This window comes from Vanessa tameamea, chromosome 28, assembly GCF_037043105.1.
Source record: "Vanessa tameamea isolate UH-Manoa-2023 chromosome 28, ilVanTame1 primary haplotype, whole genome shotgun sequence".
NCBI lineage: Eukaryota > Metazoa > Arthropoda > Insecta > Lepidoptera > Nymphalidae > Vanessa > Vanessa tameamea.
In genome coordinates this window covers 3725829-3745252 of record NC_087336.1, presented here as the reverse complement: position 1 = coordinate 3745252, position 19424 = coordinate 3725829, and the positions used below count along the sequence as shown (strand labels likewise).

General features: G+C 32.6%; 2 protein-coding genes across 3 annotated transcripts; one reads left to right on the top strand and one right to left on the bottom strand.

The window, feature by feature from the left end:
* Positions 1-4517: 4517 nt before the first annotated feature.
* Positions 4518-15262, top strand: LOC113391855 (coatomer subunit zeta-1). Of its 2 annotated transcripts, none has more exons than XM_026627960.2 (6): positions 4518-4671; positions 5217-5362; positions 6127-6226; positions 6994-7127; positions 10714-10804; positions 15148-15262. In XM_026627960.2, the coding sequence occupies exons 1-6, from the start codon at positions 4636-4638 to the stop codon at positions 15193-15195; spliced, it is 555 nt and encodes a 184-aa protein (XP_026483745.1). In that variant the 5' UTR covers positions 4518-4635; the 3' UTR covers positions 15196-15262. The 2 variants fall into 2 exon arrangements, with proteins under 2 accessions (XP_026483745.1, XP_026483746.1); XM_026627961.2 differs by lacking the exon at positions 15148-15262 and adding an exon at positions 13824-13958.
* On the bottom strand, positions 15226-18904 carry LOC113391854 (isochorismatase domain-containing protein 1-like). Its single transcript, XM_026627959.2, has 4 exons — positions 18630-18904; positions 17938-18141; positions 16000-16116; positions 15226-15590 (listed from the first exon to the last, which is right to left on the bottom strand). Exons 1-4 carry the CDS (start codon positions 18759-18761, stop codon positions 15444-15446), a joined length of 600 nt encoding a protein of 199 aa, XP_026483744.2. The 5' UTR covers positions 18762-18904; the 3' UTR covers positions 15226-15443.
* Positions 18905-19424: the final 520 nt, after the last annotated feature.

The window sequence follows — 19424 nt, the reverse complement described above, 5'->3', positions numbered from 1 at the left end:
AAGACTTAATTAATGGTAATTCAATTAATTTTTTTTTTGTTTGTCTTTTTGTCATGACGTAGTATTGTTTCCTTAACTTTCAAATCACAACCACCTAGAAGTTTAATTTAAAATTGTGATTCAAATACTCCATCAACTTTATTTTATTTAAAGATACTTTCAACTGATGAATTGTATTTATGTAATATATTTTTAAATACATTTAAGCCAAAACAAACACATGTAACTATAATTATTATATTATAATAAATATATATTAATAGACCGTGACGTATCCGTGTCGTTACATATAAATCGAAACGAGAAATCATTTCAAAGTCAGTTTTGGCGTTAAAATGATTTAAATGAGCCTAGTCCAATGAAATTTATGAATCACCCCAAAATAAACGTCTAATATAACATGAGCCCTGTTTATCACAGATAAGTGTTATTTCAAGGGTCAATATATATTAGATTATGTTAAATTTGTTTTTTACTAGTCGATCGTTTACGAAGGCAGTTATGGTACAAGATTCTATTATTAGGTGTGTTTTAGGAATTTTAGTAGCAATTAGTTGGTGAAATGCAATACGGTTTGACGGAAGGATCAATTAAACGTAATAAGGAAGAAAACTTAAGGGGTACAAGGTACCTACGTCATTTATTATCATTATAATACTCAGTAACATTATATATACAACATTCTGTTAGAATATTTGAGGAAATAGAGTAGATCCTATGTATATAAATTTTCTTAATTTTCATTGGGTAATAATTTTAAAATTAAACTTTAATTCTAAGGCTAAGGATGTGAAGGTAACAGCCAGTTTTAATATATTATGTTGAACTGTTTAATTTGTATCTATTATATTTATCTGACAGACGGAACGTTGTACAAGTCCATCTGGGTAGGCATCCAGATTCATCAGATACTCTACCGCTTAACAGCAATACTTAGTATTGTTGTGTTCCAGTTTGAAGGGTGAGTGAGCCAGTGTAACTATATGCACAGGAGACATATTAACATCTTAGTTATCATGAGGTATGAGGAACCAACGTCACCATTATACATATAATATAAATTACATATACATATTTACAAATATCATAAATATGATTTGGATTTTGATTAGAATAAGGGCGAAACTGGTATCGAAATCGACAACCACTCTGTGGAACCAGCTTTCGCCGGTGCTTTTTCCGAACCGATACGACTAGGGAACCTTTAAGAAAAGAGCGTACTCCTTCCTTAAAGGCCGGCAAGCCCCCCGGCGTTAGTCACTTTCCTTCAGGTGAGTCTCCGGCTCGTTTTCCACCTATCACGTTAAAGAAAAGAAATCTACTGCCACTTTATGTTAGATAGAGTGTGTATATCCTGAAATGTTTATTTTATTTGAACTTTTTCCGGTCGTGCTAATTAGCCGTCTTATCGGATTGTGATGGCTTCCGTGGGCTATATCACGATGAACTGATCCGCTGGCAATGCTGATGCTTGAGAGAGGTGAGAGAAGGCTTATTTCATGCTATTATTGTATATTTACCTTAACAAACGAGATAAGAACAATCGAAAAATGATTCTGAGAACAATCTAGTTATTATGCAAGGTGACCCGTAGGCCTGCCTCAGACCGCTTTGTTTGGCAAAAACATCTACCCAAATAATTATAACTCCTGTTGTGTCTTCCAAACCTATTTTGAACAATTCGTTTTTTTTTTTTAAATTATATTTATGTAAACAAAACATATTACAAACAGCCTACCATTTCCAAAGTAAACACTAACTTAAATCTCTCTAAAACTATTCGCTATGATGTCGCTATAAATTTACAATTCTGTAAACAAAAATAGTCGTTCCATTAAACCGTAGCATCTAACTTCTAATGTATGTCGAAACATCTTTTGTAATTTGATTCGCTGACATCAAAAGGAACGTCTGTTGTCTATTCCCGGCCGCCATCTTCCTCTATAACGTGTCAAATGCCGCGAAATAATTAAAATTAGTGCTGTTATTTATTGGTTACGACTAAATATTAAATCGGTGTCGGCTATTTTTAATTTTTATGTATATACAACTTATTTATCTCTATATATTTTATATTTTAAGTTTATAAATATTTTATTCTTGTTATTGTACCTACTTTTTTATATTTTTGAAACGTAGTTTTTTATGCGGCTTACAGTAGAGTGAAATGGCCGAATTCGTCTCGTAAGGAAAAGCATTTCAAATTTATTCTGCCTGAAATTATTATATTTTATATTATTCAATAAGTATCAGGTCTACGTTTTTATCGTCTAATGTTGTGTTGAATAATATATTAACTTTTTTTTTAACACAATGTTTGAATTTATGAATTGGCAAAGTAAAAATAACTTCGGTATTTTATTATACTTTGTCTATAATGTAGAATACCTTGCCTCAAGAAACTTTAGTGACTTTGCGGAGTCGGAAACTTGGTGTTATAAGCTTATCTTTCCTTCTCGTGTTCATAGAATGATTATCACTGATTCTATCAAAGCGATCAATGTTACTGTAAATACACATAACATTGTTGTATATATATTGTAACGCAACTGTCAGTATTCCTACTTTAATAAAAACATCCCGAATAGAATGTCTAGCTCCAAGATTATAAATAGTTCGGAGAGCTCTCTTTTGTAAAACATATACAGATTCAATATCAGCATTACTCTAAAGTAAAATGCCATTAAATATAATACTATGTTAATAACCAAAATATATAACTAGACCACCGCAATCAATTATTTATCTAAGTTTTCTAACGCCGTATGCTGTGGAGCTGAGCCTTCCTGTAAGGACGATAAATGAGAATTCCACGGAAGTTTAGAATCTAATGCTAATCCTGAAACACCGTAGCACTGTTTATATCAGGATCTTTACTGTTATATATATTATAATTTTTCTCTATCTAACATAAGGCAGAGTAAAAACTACAGATTTCTTTTTTTTAGCATTAAAAACTAAATTATTTGTTGCGAATCAATCGTGTATTCGAGATAATGAACTGTTTAATTCGTCTTAATTCGTGTATATTTTTCTGTTAACCTTAAAAATCTGTGAAGTATCGTCAGCAAACAACACAAAATCAAAAATATATTTTACATAGAAGGGAAGATCATTTATATATACTAGAAATGGGAAAGCGCCTAAAATTAGTCCTTGTGGAGCACCTAATATTTATGGCATAGATGCAGAAGATTTTATTAAATTAATGGAAAACTCTTTGACTTTTTGAGTATGAAGCAATGAGATTATTTTTTAATATAAATTACTTTTTTATTAGATTAAACTTATTAAAAGCGTTTTACATTCTACACAATCAAATGCTTTAGAAAAATCGCAAATACTCAAATAGCATTCTGAGTTTTCCTGATTGAGAGTTTTCCCGTGCATCGTAAATATGTTTGAGAAGTGATTTTCCTGCATCAGTTGTCGAATGAATAATAGCATCTGTGGCAAAATGGGTGAGAAGTTGATTTAAAATATTTTTTTCGAGTATTTTGCATTAATATTGAAGTATAGAAATAGGCCTGTAATTACTGGGATCTAGTCTATACTATAAGTAGTAACATTTTAACAAGTCAGGAAATGAGCCTGTGTTCAAACTCTAGTTAAAAATTACTGATTTAAACTGCACAATATCATATAATATGATGTTAATAATGAATTTTACCGAAATACCCTATATGTCATTAACGTTTTTTTTAATATTGATTTTTTTTGGGCTTAAGATACTTTTATGAAATTTATTATACAGACTTTTTCAAATTAAAAATAAATCAAGCATTGAAAAACATTATTATTTAATAATCTAGCTGCATTTAATGTTGATGATTTTAAGCGAAATGTAATTTTATTGGTTATATTATCAAATTAATTTGCAAATTCTGTTTTTGTTTGTGAATTATTTTTTTTTACGTTAGAGGTTTAGCATAAATACATACTGTTTTAAAAAAATACTTTTTGAAACCAGCTGAGTAAATAGGTTTAAGATCAGAATACTACTTAAAAGTGTGAGTTGCTCTGTTTCAATGTTCAACTACGCTTGTAATTCCCACTAATTCACTGACCTTCAAATCAATAGTTAAAAACAGTAGAACATATTGATTTATCAGCAAAATTACTTATAAGTACGTGGTACCCAGGCGAGCCTGCTTACAGCCTAATCAAATTATTTTAATATTGATGCGAAAATGAGTATAGTCAGTCAAGCATTATTTGAAAACGATACATATCAACGACATGGAAGTGTTTTTTATTGGATAAATTTAATTTATTTTAATATAAATAAAATTTTGTTAAATTAATTGAACTGAGTAGATACTTAGTTTGGTTAGATCTATATTATATTTCAATAATATGAAAGTAGAATTTATACAACAACAATTAAACCATTTATTTTTTTAATGATAACTATCGGGTCTAAAGAGTTATTATATTATTTAAATTTATGTTTCGTAATTTATTTAAATTATTTTTTATTATTATTTATATATTTTTAATGATGGCCACTTTGATTGCAGTTGACATTTGGCACGTCATATACCCGTCGTATATGTCAAATATATAAACACGTAAACTTGGGGTTGATAATAATTTCAGTGCAATTTCAAAAACAAATTCTTATTAAACAACAAAATGGTTCACACGGGGACAATTGATGGGGCTTTATTTGTAAGTTTAACATAAAACTATCATAATTTGTAATAAAAATAATAATAAGAATATGAAATAACCAAACACTCAATACAAGTAACCAACTACACGTTCAATAATAATAAAAAATACATACAATAATACACACATAGATTCAATAATGATAAAAAAATACAAGTAATATTGTCTCATTCTAAATAAGATATGAAATACTCAATATTTCTATGACAATAATTACTAATATTACATGCTTAGGTATATAGTTTTACGTTTCCCAAAGTTTTGTTTGATAAACTTTTTTATTATTAATTAGTCGAAGTACAATGATAGAATGTCAGATAAATTCTATCATTGTGCTTCTTATGCTGTGGGGGGCCTCCCCAAGACCATAATATAACTTCCTAGATTAGTTGTGCATTGGCGATGTAAGGAATGTTGAATATTTCAAACAGCACTAATGCCTATGTGCAGTGTTCACTACTTACCATCAGTTGACCCATTAGGTCATCTACCTACCTATACAATAAAAATAAATGACCTTAAGGCTAATTATATAATTTCAGGAACCAACTCTGTACATAGTCAAAGGAATGTGCATCCTTGACAATGATGGTAACAGATTACTTGCAAAATATTATGACAAAGATGTTCTGCCAACAGCCAAAGAACAGAAAGCATTTGAAAAGAACCTCTTTAATAAGACACACAGGTAAATAATAAAAATATTTTTTTTTATCATCGTCATGACTGATTTTGACCACCAAGTACATTTTCAATAGACACTAACCAAAAATTGTTGAAGGTATGATAGTGCATGAGTCTGTGTTTAATGTGTACCATCTATTTCTCATTAACATAATATGCTATGATATAGATCTGATATGACTGGTGAGGTCTATGGTGGAAGACCAACATCTAGATGTTGTCACGTCACTAAATATAATTATGAAAAGTGATAGTTTTTTAAAAATGTTGTAAAAGTTATGTTTATTTAGAAGTTTATATTGCTAAGTTGAAGTGATTGTGACATACACAGTTTTTTTGGAAATTAAGAGCAAGAACTTTGGGGTACTTGTGGTTGTTTAGTTTACTTGGTGGTAAGGCTTTGTACAAGCCTGTCTGGGTAGGCACCACCTATTCATCAGATGTTCTATCATCAAACAGCAGTACTCAGTATTGTTGTGTCCCGGTTTGAAGGGAGCCAAGTGAGCCAGTGTAACTACAGGCACAAGAGACATAACATCTTAATTCCCAAGGTTGGTTGCATATTAGCAATGTAAAGAATGGTTAATATTTTTTACACCGCCATTGTCCATAGGTAACCACTTACCATCAGGTGGCCCATTTGCTCATCTTCCAACCCATATAGAAAAAAAAGTGTATTTATAGCTTATAAATGGTTGATATTATTAGATTGTCAACAATTACATCACATTTTTAACATTTATTAAATTGTATAATTTCATATTTCAGAGCCAATGCTGAAATTATAATGCTGGACGGTTTGACCTGTGTCTACAAGAATAATGTTGACCTTTTCTTCTATGTCATGGGAAGCTCCCACGAGAATGAGGTATTTCAAACTCAGCCTTTTTAAGGATAAACTAGTTAAGTTTGAAGCATAACTTTGTGTCTATGGCACATGCGACAGAATTACAACTGATCATGCAGGCATGTAAGTTTCCTCACTAATTTGCTGTCACCAAGTAAAAGACAAATTATAAACACAACTCTTATAGCTAGGGAGCTGGAGAATATTTTGTTTTATGTTCAATTGATTAAGGTAACTTCGCTTTGTTTATGGCTAACAATTCTCCAAATTTTTAAAAGAAAAGTATTCCAATTTATTCTCTCATGTCTGCCTCTATCGTTGATATGTTTTATATGTTGCATATTTTCTGATGTAGCTGATGTAGAAAAATATTTCGTTCCTGGAGAATTTGTATTAAACACAGACATTGACCGGTAGATTTGTACGCTAAAAACGTTACATAAAAATCATTGGCTATGTGTATATGTATGTCTATCCTTATAGATGATTTGCTCCGTTACCCGTTTTTTTATTAATGGTATATTATAGGAAAAAATAACAACAAATGTAGTTTAATTTCATTGTCACCAAACATTCATATTGTTATAAAAAAGTTAATAGTTTTGTAGATATGTATTTCCTTTAATACTTTGAAATGTTATGAGATTTTTAATTACAAGCGTGATAAAATTTACAGAGCATTGTTTTAACACGAATTGGTTGGTGAATATTTATATCAAATTAGTGCAAGCAAGGCGACTTTATTGACCTGTCTCTATCTCTAATCTATCTATTTTTATCTATTTCAGTTAATCCTTCAATCAGTTCTGAACGCCCTTTATGAGTCTGTCAGCATCCTGTTAAGAAGGAATGTTGAGAAGCGTATGCTCTTGGACAATTTGGATGCTGTGATGCTGGCCTTTGACGAGATCTGTGATGGAGGGTGAGTTTAAAATAAATTTATTTCACTAGATTTCTAGAAGTAAGATCTACACAATCACAAGATTAATACTGTTTTGATTTATTTTTTTGCATGCTTAGGTAATATTTGATTAAATTCTTGAAACAGACATTTTAATTGAATTATAATATATAAGTAAATATAATTATAAATATAGTATATGTCACATCTAGTTAGATAAATAATTCAATGAAATCCCAGGTCACTTTTTTATGCGAAGTAGTTCAACCAGCAACCAAATAAAAATATACTATAGTGGTAGTGCCACACTGCATACCTTCGGGTTGCAGCCGAATGGGCCGGCACGCCCGGGGAAGTACCACTCTCTCACTTAAAATCGGCGTAAAGTGGTAGCTATGCTACCGCCGCGCTTCGTCCGGTATGTGAGATTCCCGGAGGCCCGATTCCCCTCTCCCCCAAAACATAATGGTTGTGCAGAATTTGTTTTCATTACCCCAGGAGGGTACCATCAGCGACTGCGGTGGAGAATCCCTCTCTGGACATCCATGCTCAGGACGTACACCACCTGAGCAGGGATGCCCAGGCTGCCCTCCGAATTCTGGGGGGGGGCAATTTTGCGCGCGCCACTGTTCGGAGCAAGCGGAGCAGACATCATAAGACAACCCCTACCACCCACACTGTGGACTTCTGCAACATAAGGGGACTCAACTCCAACTTGAACGCCGTTCACTTTCAACTTGAGACGGCGAAGCCGGCCTTGCTCTTTTTTACCGAGACCCAGATATCCTCTCCTGCCGGGTACAAATTGGAACATTCCTTTGTATCACGAGCTGGGGTGTGCCTTTACGTCAGAGATGATATCTGCTCTCGACGCCTCGGCAGTCTTGAAGGGCAGGACTTATCGATTATCTGGCTGCGTGTAGACTGCGACCACCATCCGCGAATCTACGCGTGCCTTTATAGGTCCCATAGCGGTAATGCCGAAACCGACCGACTGGTTGAGCACGTCCAAATGGCTACAGATTCCGTGCTGCAGCAGATTCCATCCGCAGAGATCGTAATTCTTGACGATTTTAATGCCCACCATGCCGAATGGCTTGGATCACGCACTACCGATCATGCGGGTAGATCTGTTCTCGACTTCGCTTTAGCATATGATTTGACACAACTGGTCACCTCGCCAACGCGAACCGGACGTGGAGGATCATATACCTTCCCTGTTGGACCTTCTGCTGACTTCCCATCCGGATGGCTACCAAGTTATCGTCGATCCCCCTCTGGGCTCGTCGGACCACTGTCTCGTCCGGAGTACAGTGCCGGTTGCGCGGTACTCACGACCTCGTTTCGTGGGCTGCCGCCGAGTGTGGCACTACAAGTCAGCAGATTGGGATGGGATGCGGTCCTTCTTTGCATCCTACCCATGGGGGCAGGTTTGTTTCTCGCCGGATGATCCGAGCGTTGTTGCTGACTCTGTCGCCGATGTGGTACTTCAGGGTATGGAACTGTTCATTCCGTATTCTGCGGTCCCCATCGGTGGCGAGTCCCAGCCATGGTTTGGTCGTTTCTGCAAAACGATTTCACTCCGAAAATGGGAACGCTACCAAGACTGGGCTAACGCATCGGCGTCTCGTGATGTAAATACCAGCGAATTCAGAAAGGAATATAACTCTGCCTCCTTCAAAAACGTGATTGCTAAGGCGAAGACGGAGTACATTAGCAGAATTGTCGAGAGACTGGTGCGCCTCCCTTCAGGAACACGTGCGTTCTGGTCTCTCGCTAAGGCTGTCTTAGGGAATTTCTGTCAGCCCTCTTTTCCATATTTGCACAGAGACGGTGAGTCATTGGCCCATACCACGAAGGAGAAAGCTAATCTTTTAGGCTCTCTCTTCGCGGCGAACTCGACTCTTGATGACCGAGGAAGGTCACCACCAACAATCCCGCGGTGTGATACCATGATGCCGGAGGTTAAATTCCGGCAAAGTGCAGTTCGTAAAGCACTTCTTTCCTTGGATATTCATAAGTCAAGTGGACCCGATGGCATCCCTCCTATCGTGCTACGGACTTGTACTCCCGAGTTGGTGCCGGTCTTAAGACGTCTTTTCCGGCAATCCTATCCGGCGTCGTCCCGAACTCCTGGAAGACTGCTTTGGTGCATCCGATCCCTAAAAAGGGCAACCGCTCAGACCCGTCCAATTATAGGCCTATAGAATCACCTCCTTGTTCTCCAAGGTAATGGAGTCCATTATAAACTGCCAGCTCCTGCGGTAGAGGAGTACCAGCTGATTAGCGACCGCTAGTACGGTTTCCGTCGGGGTCGCTCAGCCAGTGATGTTCTAGTTTACCTGACTCATAAATGGGCGGAAGCAGTTGAGAGCAACGGGGAGGCATTAGCAGCCAGTCTGGACATAGCGAAGGCCTTCGATCGCGTGTGGCACAAAGCGCTTCTTTCGAAGCATCCTTCCTATGGGCTTCCCGGTAAATTATGCAATTGGATTACCAGTTTTTTGGCAGATCGGAGCATCAAAGTCGTTGTCGACGGTGCATGCTCCGACTTAAAATTCGTCAATGCTGGTGTTCCACAAGGCTGCGTTCTATCACCCACTCTGTTTCTTCTGCATATCAATGACTTGTTGCAAATCAGTAGAGCGGCTCGAATTATCGACGATCAAGCCCTTTCCAATCTGCTTGATCCTTTTGCTTTGCGAAGAGATGTTGGATCGCTCTGCATCTTCAACAGAATTTATAACGGGGAATGTTCCGGGGAATTTTCGGATTAATCCCGGCTGCTGAATTTCACCTTCGGACATCTCGTCAAAATTCAAAATATCACCCACACCACCTAGATGTCCGAAAATCCACAACAGCGCGATTTTTAAGACATTTTCTGCCTCGCACAACCACTCTGTGGAACCAGCTTTCACCGGCGGTTTTTCCGAACCGATACGATTTGGGAACCTTCAAGAAAAGAGCGTACTCCTTCATGAAAGGCCGGCAACGCACCTGCAAGCCCTCCGGTGTTGCAGATGTCCATGGGCGGTGGTAGTCACTTTCCATCAGGTGAGCCTCCTGCTCGTTTGCCACCTCTAACATAAAAAAAAAACCTGATATATATTAGTACAAGTTTATTCATATCATATAAATGTTTATTGAGTAAAAAAATTAAAGTAAGAGTTTTGCAATGATTCCCTGCTGGTTTAAGGCCTCATAACCTTTTGACGAAGACTTATCGGAGCTTATTCCACCAAGGTCCTCCAATGTCGCTTAGTTGAGATAAGGCATATATATCACAGTGTTTTGCTTCACCCCAAATTAATTACATACATATAAACCAGGGGTGTATGCATACATACATACATACATACATACATATGCATGTGTAGATAGTGTAATGTCATACAATTATCTATATTAATAATATAAAGGGGTGAAATTGTATGTCGGTTTGTTTGTATCTCCGGAACTAATGATCCAATTTTGAAAAATATTTAATTGGTATGAATTAGATTTATATCATAAAGTTTCTTTAATTAATAAATGGCACCCGTGTGAAGCCTGGGTGGGTCGCTAGTTTGTTATGTTTATATATATATATATTTCTATGTTACAGAGTGATCCTGGACGCTGATCCAACGTCGATAGTTGGTCGAGCAGCTCTCCGCACTGAGGACGTACCGCTGGGAGAACAAACAGTAGTCCAGGTAATGGACCAGTTTAATAAGTTATTTTGGTAGTTCTATAGTATTAAATTTCATTAAAATTTGTATTTATTGTATACAATATAGAAAAACTCTCACCCGATATCAAACTAATTCACACGTAGGAATAGTATTCATTTTACAAAATTAGTTTTAAATTAAAGTCACTACGGGCTTGGAATAGAGTCTTTACCAACAATTAAATTAGATAAGTTTTTACTATAATGAGCTCTGTGCTCAGTAAGATATTAAATAGGTATCTGTCAAGTAATAATATTGTTTTTTTTTAATTGTTGTATTTGTAGCTCAACTGTATGTTTTTGTGTGACTGCATATTTTCATGACTAGGCGAGTATTAGATTAAAATCACCGATTTTCATATATCCAAATTAACCAATATGTACCTAACAGATCACTTTAAAAAAAAATCCCCCCCCCCCCCTTCAAAAAATAATAAGCATCATTACAATCAGTTTCATAAAATTTCAAATTTTTTAACCCCCTATTTATTTAATCTGGGATAAATTATGTAAGAAACCCCTTTGCATATGATGTGATAGGTATTCTTTTATTAAGTACAAAAATAGTATTAAGATATTTAATTGTTTGGACTACATGCAAATTTTAATGAAATTATATATACATACATTATATGTCGCCGTTTAATTGTAAATGCTCTTAGATTATAATCTATCTCGCGAGATTGTTAACTGTTAAATGTACGTGAACGTTGATTTAACTTACAATAAAACGTATACATTATCTGTGGTTAATAATAATCTTTCGGTTAAGTTAGGTTAGTTCTATAGATTACAACAGTAAGCAGTATGTTATAGTTCTCGATCATTCGACAGTTTACAATCTCGCTAGATAGATTATTATCTAACGATATCTAAAATTTTACGGTCATATACATATATAAATGAACTATATTTTGTTGTTGACTGTAGAGAATTGAAATGGTTGCTTGATATTGAAAGAGTAGCTTAGTAATATAATTACAAGATTCGATTGTATTTTGAGTTCACTTGTTCGGATAATGGTGGTACTTAATTTGTACTACCATTTTGTGATGTGGTACCATTTCACGAGTGATATCGTTTTAATAAGTGGCTGTTCATTTATTACGTAAGATTTTTAATAATAATAAATCGGGTATGATGTGTGTATAGCAATGGAAATGAGTGCCTTAAAATAAAATATATTTCTTACTAGTTGTCTAACGCGGCTTCGTTCGTTTTAGGATTTGGTCGTCTGATATTAGTCTTCTAAAAAGTATTATATGCCTCTCCTTAGAGTTCAAACTTGTTTCATACCCAATTTCGTCAAATTCAAATCAGTGGTTTGGCCGTGTAACGGCAACAGACAGGCAGACAGAGCTACTTTAGCAATTATAATATTAGTACGGATTTTAGTGCTGAGAACTTTGAGAATTTGGATATAGTTAGTATTTAATCATACAAAAAACGGTTTACAATGATAAAAATATATTAGTGCGGTATTTTATATTTCGTTATGATTTCATTTGCGTTCATGCAAATGTTATTATAATTTTAAGGAATGTTACAACTTCTATACCATTTAAGCGATTGCTGCAAAAATTGGTATACAAACATTTGAGCGCTGAAAATATTACTATGATCAATATCAAAATATACTTTATTCAAGTAGATTTTACCGAGAAGAACCGGTAAGAAACTAAGTAGTTACTCTTTCTCAACAATCCAATAAAGGTTTTTTTTAAACGGCCTGAATGAAATTTTGACTAGCGTGTTCAACCAAACTCTTCAACTTCATAAAATAGTATTTAAACTATTGAATATCTATAAAATCAATCCCTTACCTAAAAAACGAATGGCCACTTTAAATTAAAAAAATATTTATTTTGTATTAATTCTTATTTCTAGAAAACTTGTAATGAAGCAGCTTATTCTATTATATGTGTCATTATTTGTATGTGAAAAGTGTTTGTAAATGGCTTTACATAGTTTTCATTTAATGACATTCGATTTATGAAAGAACTTAAAAAAAAAAGCTAACAAAAACATTGCCATATTTTTATGTCAGACAGGGTACCATAGTTATGATAAAATTAAGAAATATTTTGTAGAACAAAGTATTTCGTACAAAAACCATTCAGTCACAATTAGACAAGATGATTTGTGGCGGTGAGGCGTGGGGTTGTCAGATGAAATAAGTTTTTATTTCTAGTAGTCGATCAGTTTTTGAAATTCGAACAGGATTTTTGAAAATTTGAGGAAAATCAATGAATGTGTTTGGAACATTTTTCTTTTCTATACATAGCTAGCAAAATAAAATTGTACTGAAATGTTGTGTTGGTGCCAATTTATATAAAGAATATTTAAAAAAAAAATAACATATTAGTAACATCCGTACCCCTACTGTACTGGTAGGAAGAGACGGGTCAGGTAGTAATTATAATTTATTTACAGTTAAAACTTCCGTTGGAGTTATAAGAAACGTAAGAATTTAATTGAATTGTATGTGTTTACCGCACTAATATATGTGTATTTTTTTCCTCAATAATAATTTAATTATTCCTGTATGAAACATACCATTGAACTTTCTATGCCTAGTTTTCTAATAGCATTTTTTTTCTGGCAACCCAAGACATTGTGTTAGATCGGATACGTTTTTTTTACTTCATGTAATGAAAACATTCTTTATTTTTAAGTGAAGTTATACCATAGTTATTATGAAATAGGTGATGCTCTCATTCGTTTTTTTTTATCTTAATTTTAAACATATTTTTAAAATATACCTAAAGGTATATTCAAAAAACTTTAGTGTTTTACGAAAAACTTTTGTATTGTTGTATTGTATGTATTTCCTTTTTGTTGTAATAAATGTATTAATTATAATTTTGGACACGTTTTTATGTTCACATTACTAACATTTGTTTTTTGGTAACTGGCAATACTTCTTTAATATTTTTCATGCTTTCTATTCAGTATTAACAATGTTGCTATTATTTAAATTTATTTTAACTTCCACATTTCAGGCTCTGTACAACCTAATGAATAACAATTATTAAAAATCAACAAAGAAAATGGCAACATAATACGTAACAATTATAGTTTATAGCTGTTATTTTTTATCTGTTATTCAATTTTAGAATATATTTATAGCTAATTTATTTTGTTTTTTTTTTTACTTGTAACCTTTTTGTTTTTTATATAACTAATATTCCTTTTTATTGTATCGGCTTAGATGAGTGGCGGGGATTTTATGGTTTTTTTATTTTATTTCATATATCATAACACGCCTAACCCACAAATCACCTTATTTTTTATTTATTGTTTGGTTTGATACATACTGGGAACAAAATGTTTATAATTAATTCGATAGTATGTTTCAGGAGAAATGAATATAAACTAATTTTAGATTTACAAATTCCATGAGTCCATTTCATTCCATATTTTTTTAAAATTTACTGCACTTATACTTTACTTATAAAGTTTTGATAGTAACTTCTAAGTCATATATTATATATTAAAACAGATTCTTCTAGATTCCATCTCATGCAATTTCATTTCAGGATCAAAATTTTTATTCCTCTGACATTGGTATCGACTATAAAGTTATATCTCTAGAAGTGATTGTAGTTGTTTGTTTAAATAAACATTTATTTTTAATAAACACAAATGATACTTTTAACAAAATATAAGCTTGTTATTTTTTATCTGTGTGATTTTTTAATTTAATTTTAATGTGTAAATGATTTCATACCAAATCACTAGCATTTTTAAAACTACCATTTAAGCGGAGTTAAATATTACTTTGTCTTCAAAATCTACATTTTAATTTATAAGTAATTTTATTTATTTATAATTTACTAAGTTTGCAATTTAAGTCATGTGTGCGAGGTCAATCCAAACTATAGATCCGCTCAGTCACTAAAGGCAACCCCATACTTGTTAAATTATCGGCGTGCATTATCAAATATAATCTACTTTGTTTTTTTGCAGTCCATATTCATACATTAGTCATCTTTCGCACGCTAAGATATTTTATAAGCACGAGGGTCACTAATACTTATGCACGCCGACAATTCATGTGGACGGCCTCCTTGTGTTGTGTAAACAGAGCTTAAGGACAAGGAATACTAAAAAGTATACTTAAATGTTAAGTCTCGGAACAGTATTGACAAACATGATAAAATATCAAACCCCTCGATTAAGAATACAATATGTATGTAATTGATATAAAAAAGATTTCAAAAATGTCTTCGGTTATTACAAAAAGTCTATGACGTCATTGACAAACGTCAGATGCAAATGTTTTAACAGGTTTAAAAAAAAAACTTGACATTTATTTTTTTTCAGGTACTACAATCCGCAAAGGAGCAACTTAAGTGGTCTCTACTGAAATGAAATATTTAAAAATAATTTAAGAAAATATTATATAAAAATTTATTAAATAAAATCTTAATAATATAAACATAGCTTTTGATTATAACATAATAAAATAATCATCGAAGTATTTCAACATGTATTTATTAATATAAGAAATAATTGAAAAAGTATTGTTCATTTTTCTTAAAATTCCTTATGAATTTACTTTAACCCAATATTCCTAATTTTTTTCTAAATAAATTAAATAAATATGTATTTATATAATATTATTTTGCTGCACCAAATTCATCAGGTGTCGGTTCATTTTGAATTAATGCTGTTACTTCTTTAAAAGCAGGATGACTCATATCCCTTAATAACTTAAATAGTACATTCTCTGATGTAGCCACAAAACATCCCATAGATTGAAATCGCTGAAAAAAATTACATGAAGAGTTACTAACAGATTGAATAGATATTATACAGATTTATATTTTTGACCCGTAGGCCTGTCTTAGGTGATATTATTCTACAAATTCAAATGAGAATTGCGACCAAACAGCGAATATTATGTAGCTACCTACATATCTAATATTTGTAATATCTTTGAGATATTCTATCGCCAAAGAGTAGTACTCAGTATTGTTGTGTTATGGTTTCAAGTTTGAGTGAGCCAGTGCAACGACAGGCACAAGGGGCAACAACTTGGCTTCCGAGGTTGGTGGCGCATTGGCGATGTAAGGAATCCTTAATACTTTTTACAGCGCCATTGTGGGTGGTGATGACCACTTACCATCAGGTGGCCCATTTTTCCGTCTGCCTTTATATATCATAGAACGTTACCTGTAAAGCAAGATCACTATCCATCAGTGATTGCGACGATACACCATCAGCTAATATATGAACATTAATATCTTCATGTAGTAAGTCCATCACTGTTTGTTCTACACATATATGAGCCTGGAAAAAAAAACTAAAATTAATAAAAAATAGTAAAATTGTCTTTGCCTAAATCTGATCGTCTCTGATTAGTATATATAGTATAGTATATATAGTAAGGTTATATTCTGGAGGACTGTGCAGTACTAATAATCGTTAAAAAATGAATACTCCCTTCTGCCTGATACTTTGTTCGTGTAGATTTTAATGCGCCAGGCTTTAATTCGTATCCATTTTTTGGGGAGTTAACGTTAGTTAACTTGCCCCTAGTCAATTCCCTAGATAAGCCAATGGGAAATAAGGTTCTTCTGCGCAACTAAAATTTTTTAAAACTGTAGAAATAGGAAAAAAAAAAATTTTAACCTCTTTCTTATTATATGCTTTTGGAATGACACAAAAAAAAAATCCCTGACTAAAGGTATAATATTTTTCTGTCCAACGATATCAAGTCAGCACTATATATTACGCAAAGCGTCCGAAACGAACGAGAAAAAAACTTCCAAACGATTTGCGACATCTTGAAGGAACAATACGCCCCATGACATTTTTCCAGAAAGTTCTACCTACACACAGTGTGTAGGTAATGGAATTCTCATAATAAATAAATAAATTGTCATAATAATCCAACTTTAGCTCGGTAATCGTCTGTATGGTATGTATAATCAATGAAAAGTATTTCTTTACTTAAAACAGTAAACATTGAGACCATATCTTTGTCAGCAGTAAGAGCAGCATTTCAACATTGGAGAGATGATATTTCTTTCTCATGGTTTCGAAAAGTGAATCTACGTTTTATCAACGGTGACAACATTATGGCACTCCATGGCATTGATCCGAATCACTTAGGAATTTCGTTTAGGAATTTCCAAATGTCGCATTTTGTTTTCGTAGGTTGACATTCTTTGCCGACACTTTTCTGAACTGTAGCAAAGCAATGAAAATGAATTATATGCTACCAAATAATAAATTTAGGATCTCAATATTTAGTTAAAATATTCTTATGGATATGAAAAATGATTTTTGCTATCTTTTTGATATTTTCGTCGACAATGAAGGTTCATATAAACAGCATGTCCCAACAATTCAGAAACCTAGTAAGGTAACGCAGAATAGAGTAAGACTTTGTCTAAATTGTGCTGTATTTAAAAAAATATCCCTAACCTTTCTAGAGCATTTACCAACACATAACTCACTTTTCTACATTTCAAATCTTGGAGTATTATGACTTGGGCTGCCTTGATAATACTATTTAAGCATTTGCGTTTGTAGTCTCAACAACATTTACTAATCTATTAATAAATAAAATAATTAAATAACTGCATTAGTTTCAGAGTTTATTGATTACAAAAAAACAACTATTTCCTATAATATAGTTAAAACTTAAAAACAAGATCTTATTAGGGGGGTAAAGAGCTGGTTATATGGAATTAATCACCATAAATAATTTAGAATGTGTCTGTATGGGTTTGGGAAAAACATTATTTTATCTATAACACAAAACCTGCAAAAGTGTAAATTGTTTTCTATATATTTTTATATATACCACCTGAAAATTTACTCTATCACAAGTCTATCTGTGGAAATGCTGAACAATAACAGGCTTAATTGGAACAAACTTTTTTTTATCTGGCTTACAATAAACTTGAAGGTATCAAAGTATTATGCCTTAGGATCTTAGGACTTTTCCTCTCTTATCTTATAAATGGTTTTATAAGAAATATTTGAACTTAATTTTCATTATTATTTTAATTAACAGGATATATATAGTATAATAACAATTTTATTTCACCCCCACCCCTATTTTTTTACTTATATAATTTTCATATAACATATAATATTTACCGCAATACCAAACACCACCACTGACCCCAAGTTAGGTACATCCTCCTTCAATCTCTCCTTGATTTCTGGACTATACATGGAGAAAACAGTTTTGTGATAAACAAATGTTCCATCTAGATTTATATCTTTGGTAGTGTGACCGAAGCTGTTTATATGTTGTTCTGATACATAAACCGGTATCTTTAAGTGTTTTGCTGCATCTAACTGATGTAAAATAATATATTAGTTCATTATACATAAAACAATATTTTATAAAAATTCTCAGTATAAAATTTCTATAATCTGTATAAAATATAAATAAATTATATTTAAATACATTGTTTTTTGGAACAATTTCCTTTTATAACAGCTTACAGAAGAATTAACTGGTGGAACTTTTCACACAAGGATAAATTAAGCCCCCTCCAGATGACCTTTCTCTCTCAATCTCTTTCATGCTGTATATTTCTTATATTATTATTTTATGTTGTAGTTTTAATTCAAACAAGATTTTTAGTAAAAAGATTATTATTTTTTTCAGATATCCCATGACACACTTTAAAAAAAAAGTTTTTATCAATTACTGAATGACAATGACTACGGCTTAGGATTAACAACGATTAGTTATTTTCTTATCAACACGGAAATAATAATAAATTACTTAGACTGATTTACGTAATAATCACAGACAAAACAATTATTTTATACATTACCATTTTATTTGCGACCACTACCACTTCCCCAAAGTGTTTAATTCGAGGTCTGAACGTTTCTTGAACGTCGCATAAAAAAAACGCTGTTTTCTTTGCCTCTAAAGCTCCGAGTTTTAATAATTTCCGTGCCATTTTAATTTTAAAAAATCAGTTTAATGGTTTATGGCTAGACTTCGATTACATTTATGATTCTATAATTTATACTAATCAAACTAGAAGTTTCCGCTCACAATAGTAGAAAAAGTCAATGTTATTGTTTTACTTTCGAAGTTTTGAAGTTTGAAGTTGAACTCGTCTTAAATATTAATTGACATTTTCATTTGACAACACCGTGATAATTGCTAGATAAAAAAAATATACTTAAAAATATAGTTTTGATACATACCATTTATTTCATTTTTCTTAAATTTTACAACGAATAAAAACATAGTAAGACATATTATTCTGTGATCTGTATATTTTCAATTTATATATATATATATAATTATGTGTTATTATTATCATTATTTCAAACATTGTAACACACAAAATAAATATTAGTTTAGTTCTGTAGAAGTGGATTCAACAATAGTGAGGATTGTTTGTACATTTACTAATTGATTATATAATCCTCGAAAATTCAACAAAAGAACAGCTCATATATTTCGTGCAACATCTTAATTTACAATATTTTTTTTATTAGCTTAGCCAAGTCTTAATCAAGTCATTCGATCACTTAAACGTTGAAATTGGTAACTTTCTTACGTCTAAGAGTCTAAAAGTTTAATATTGGAATAAGATTCAATATGGCCCAGT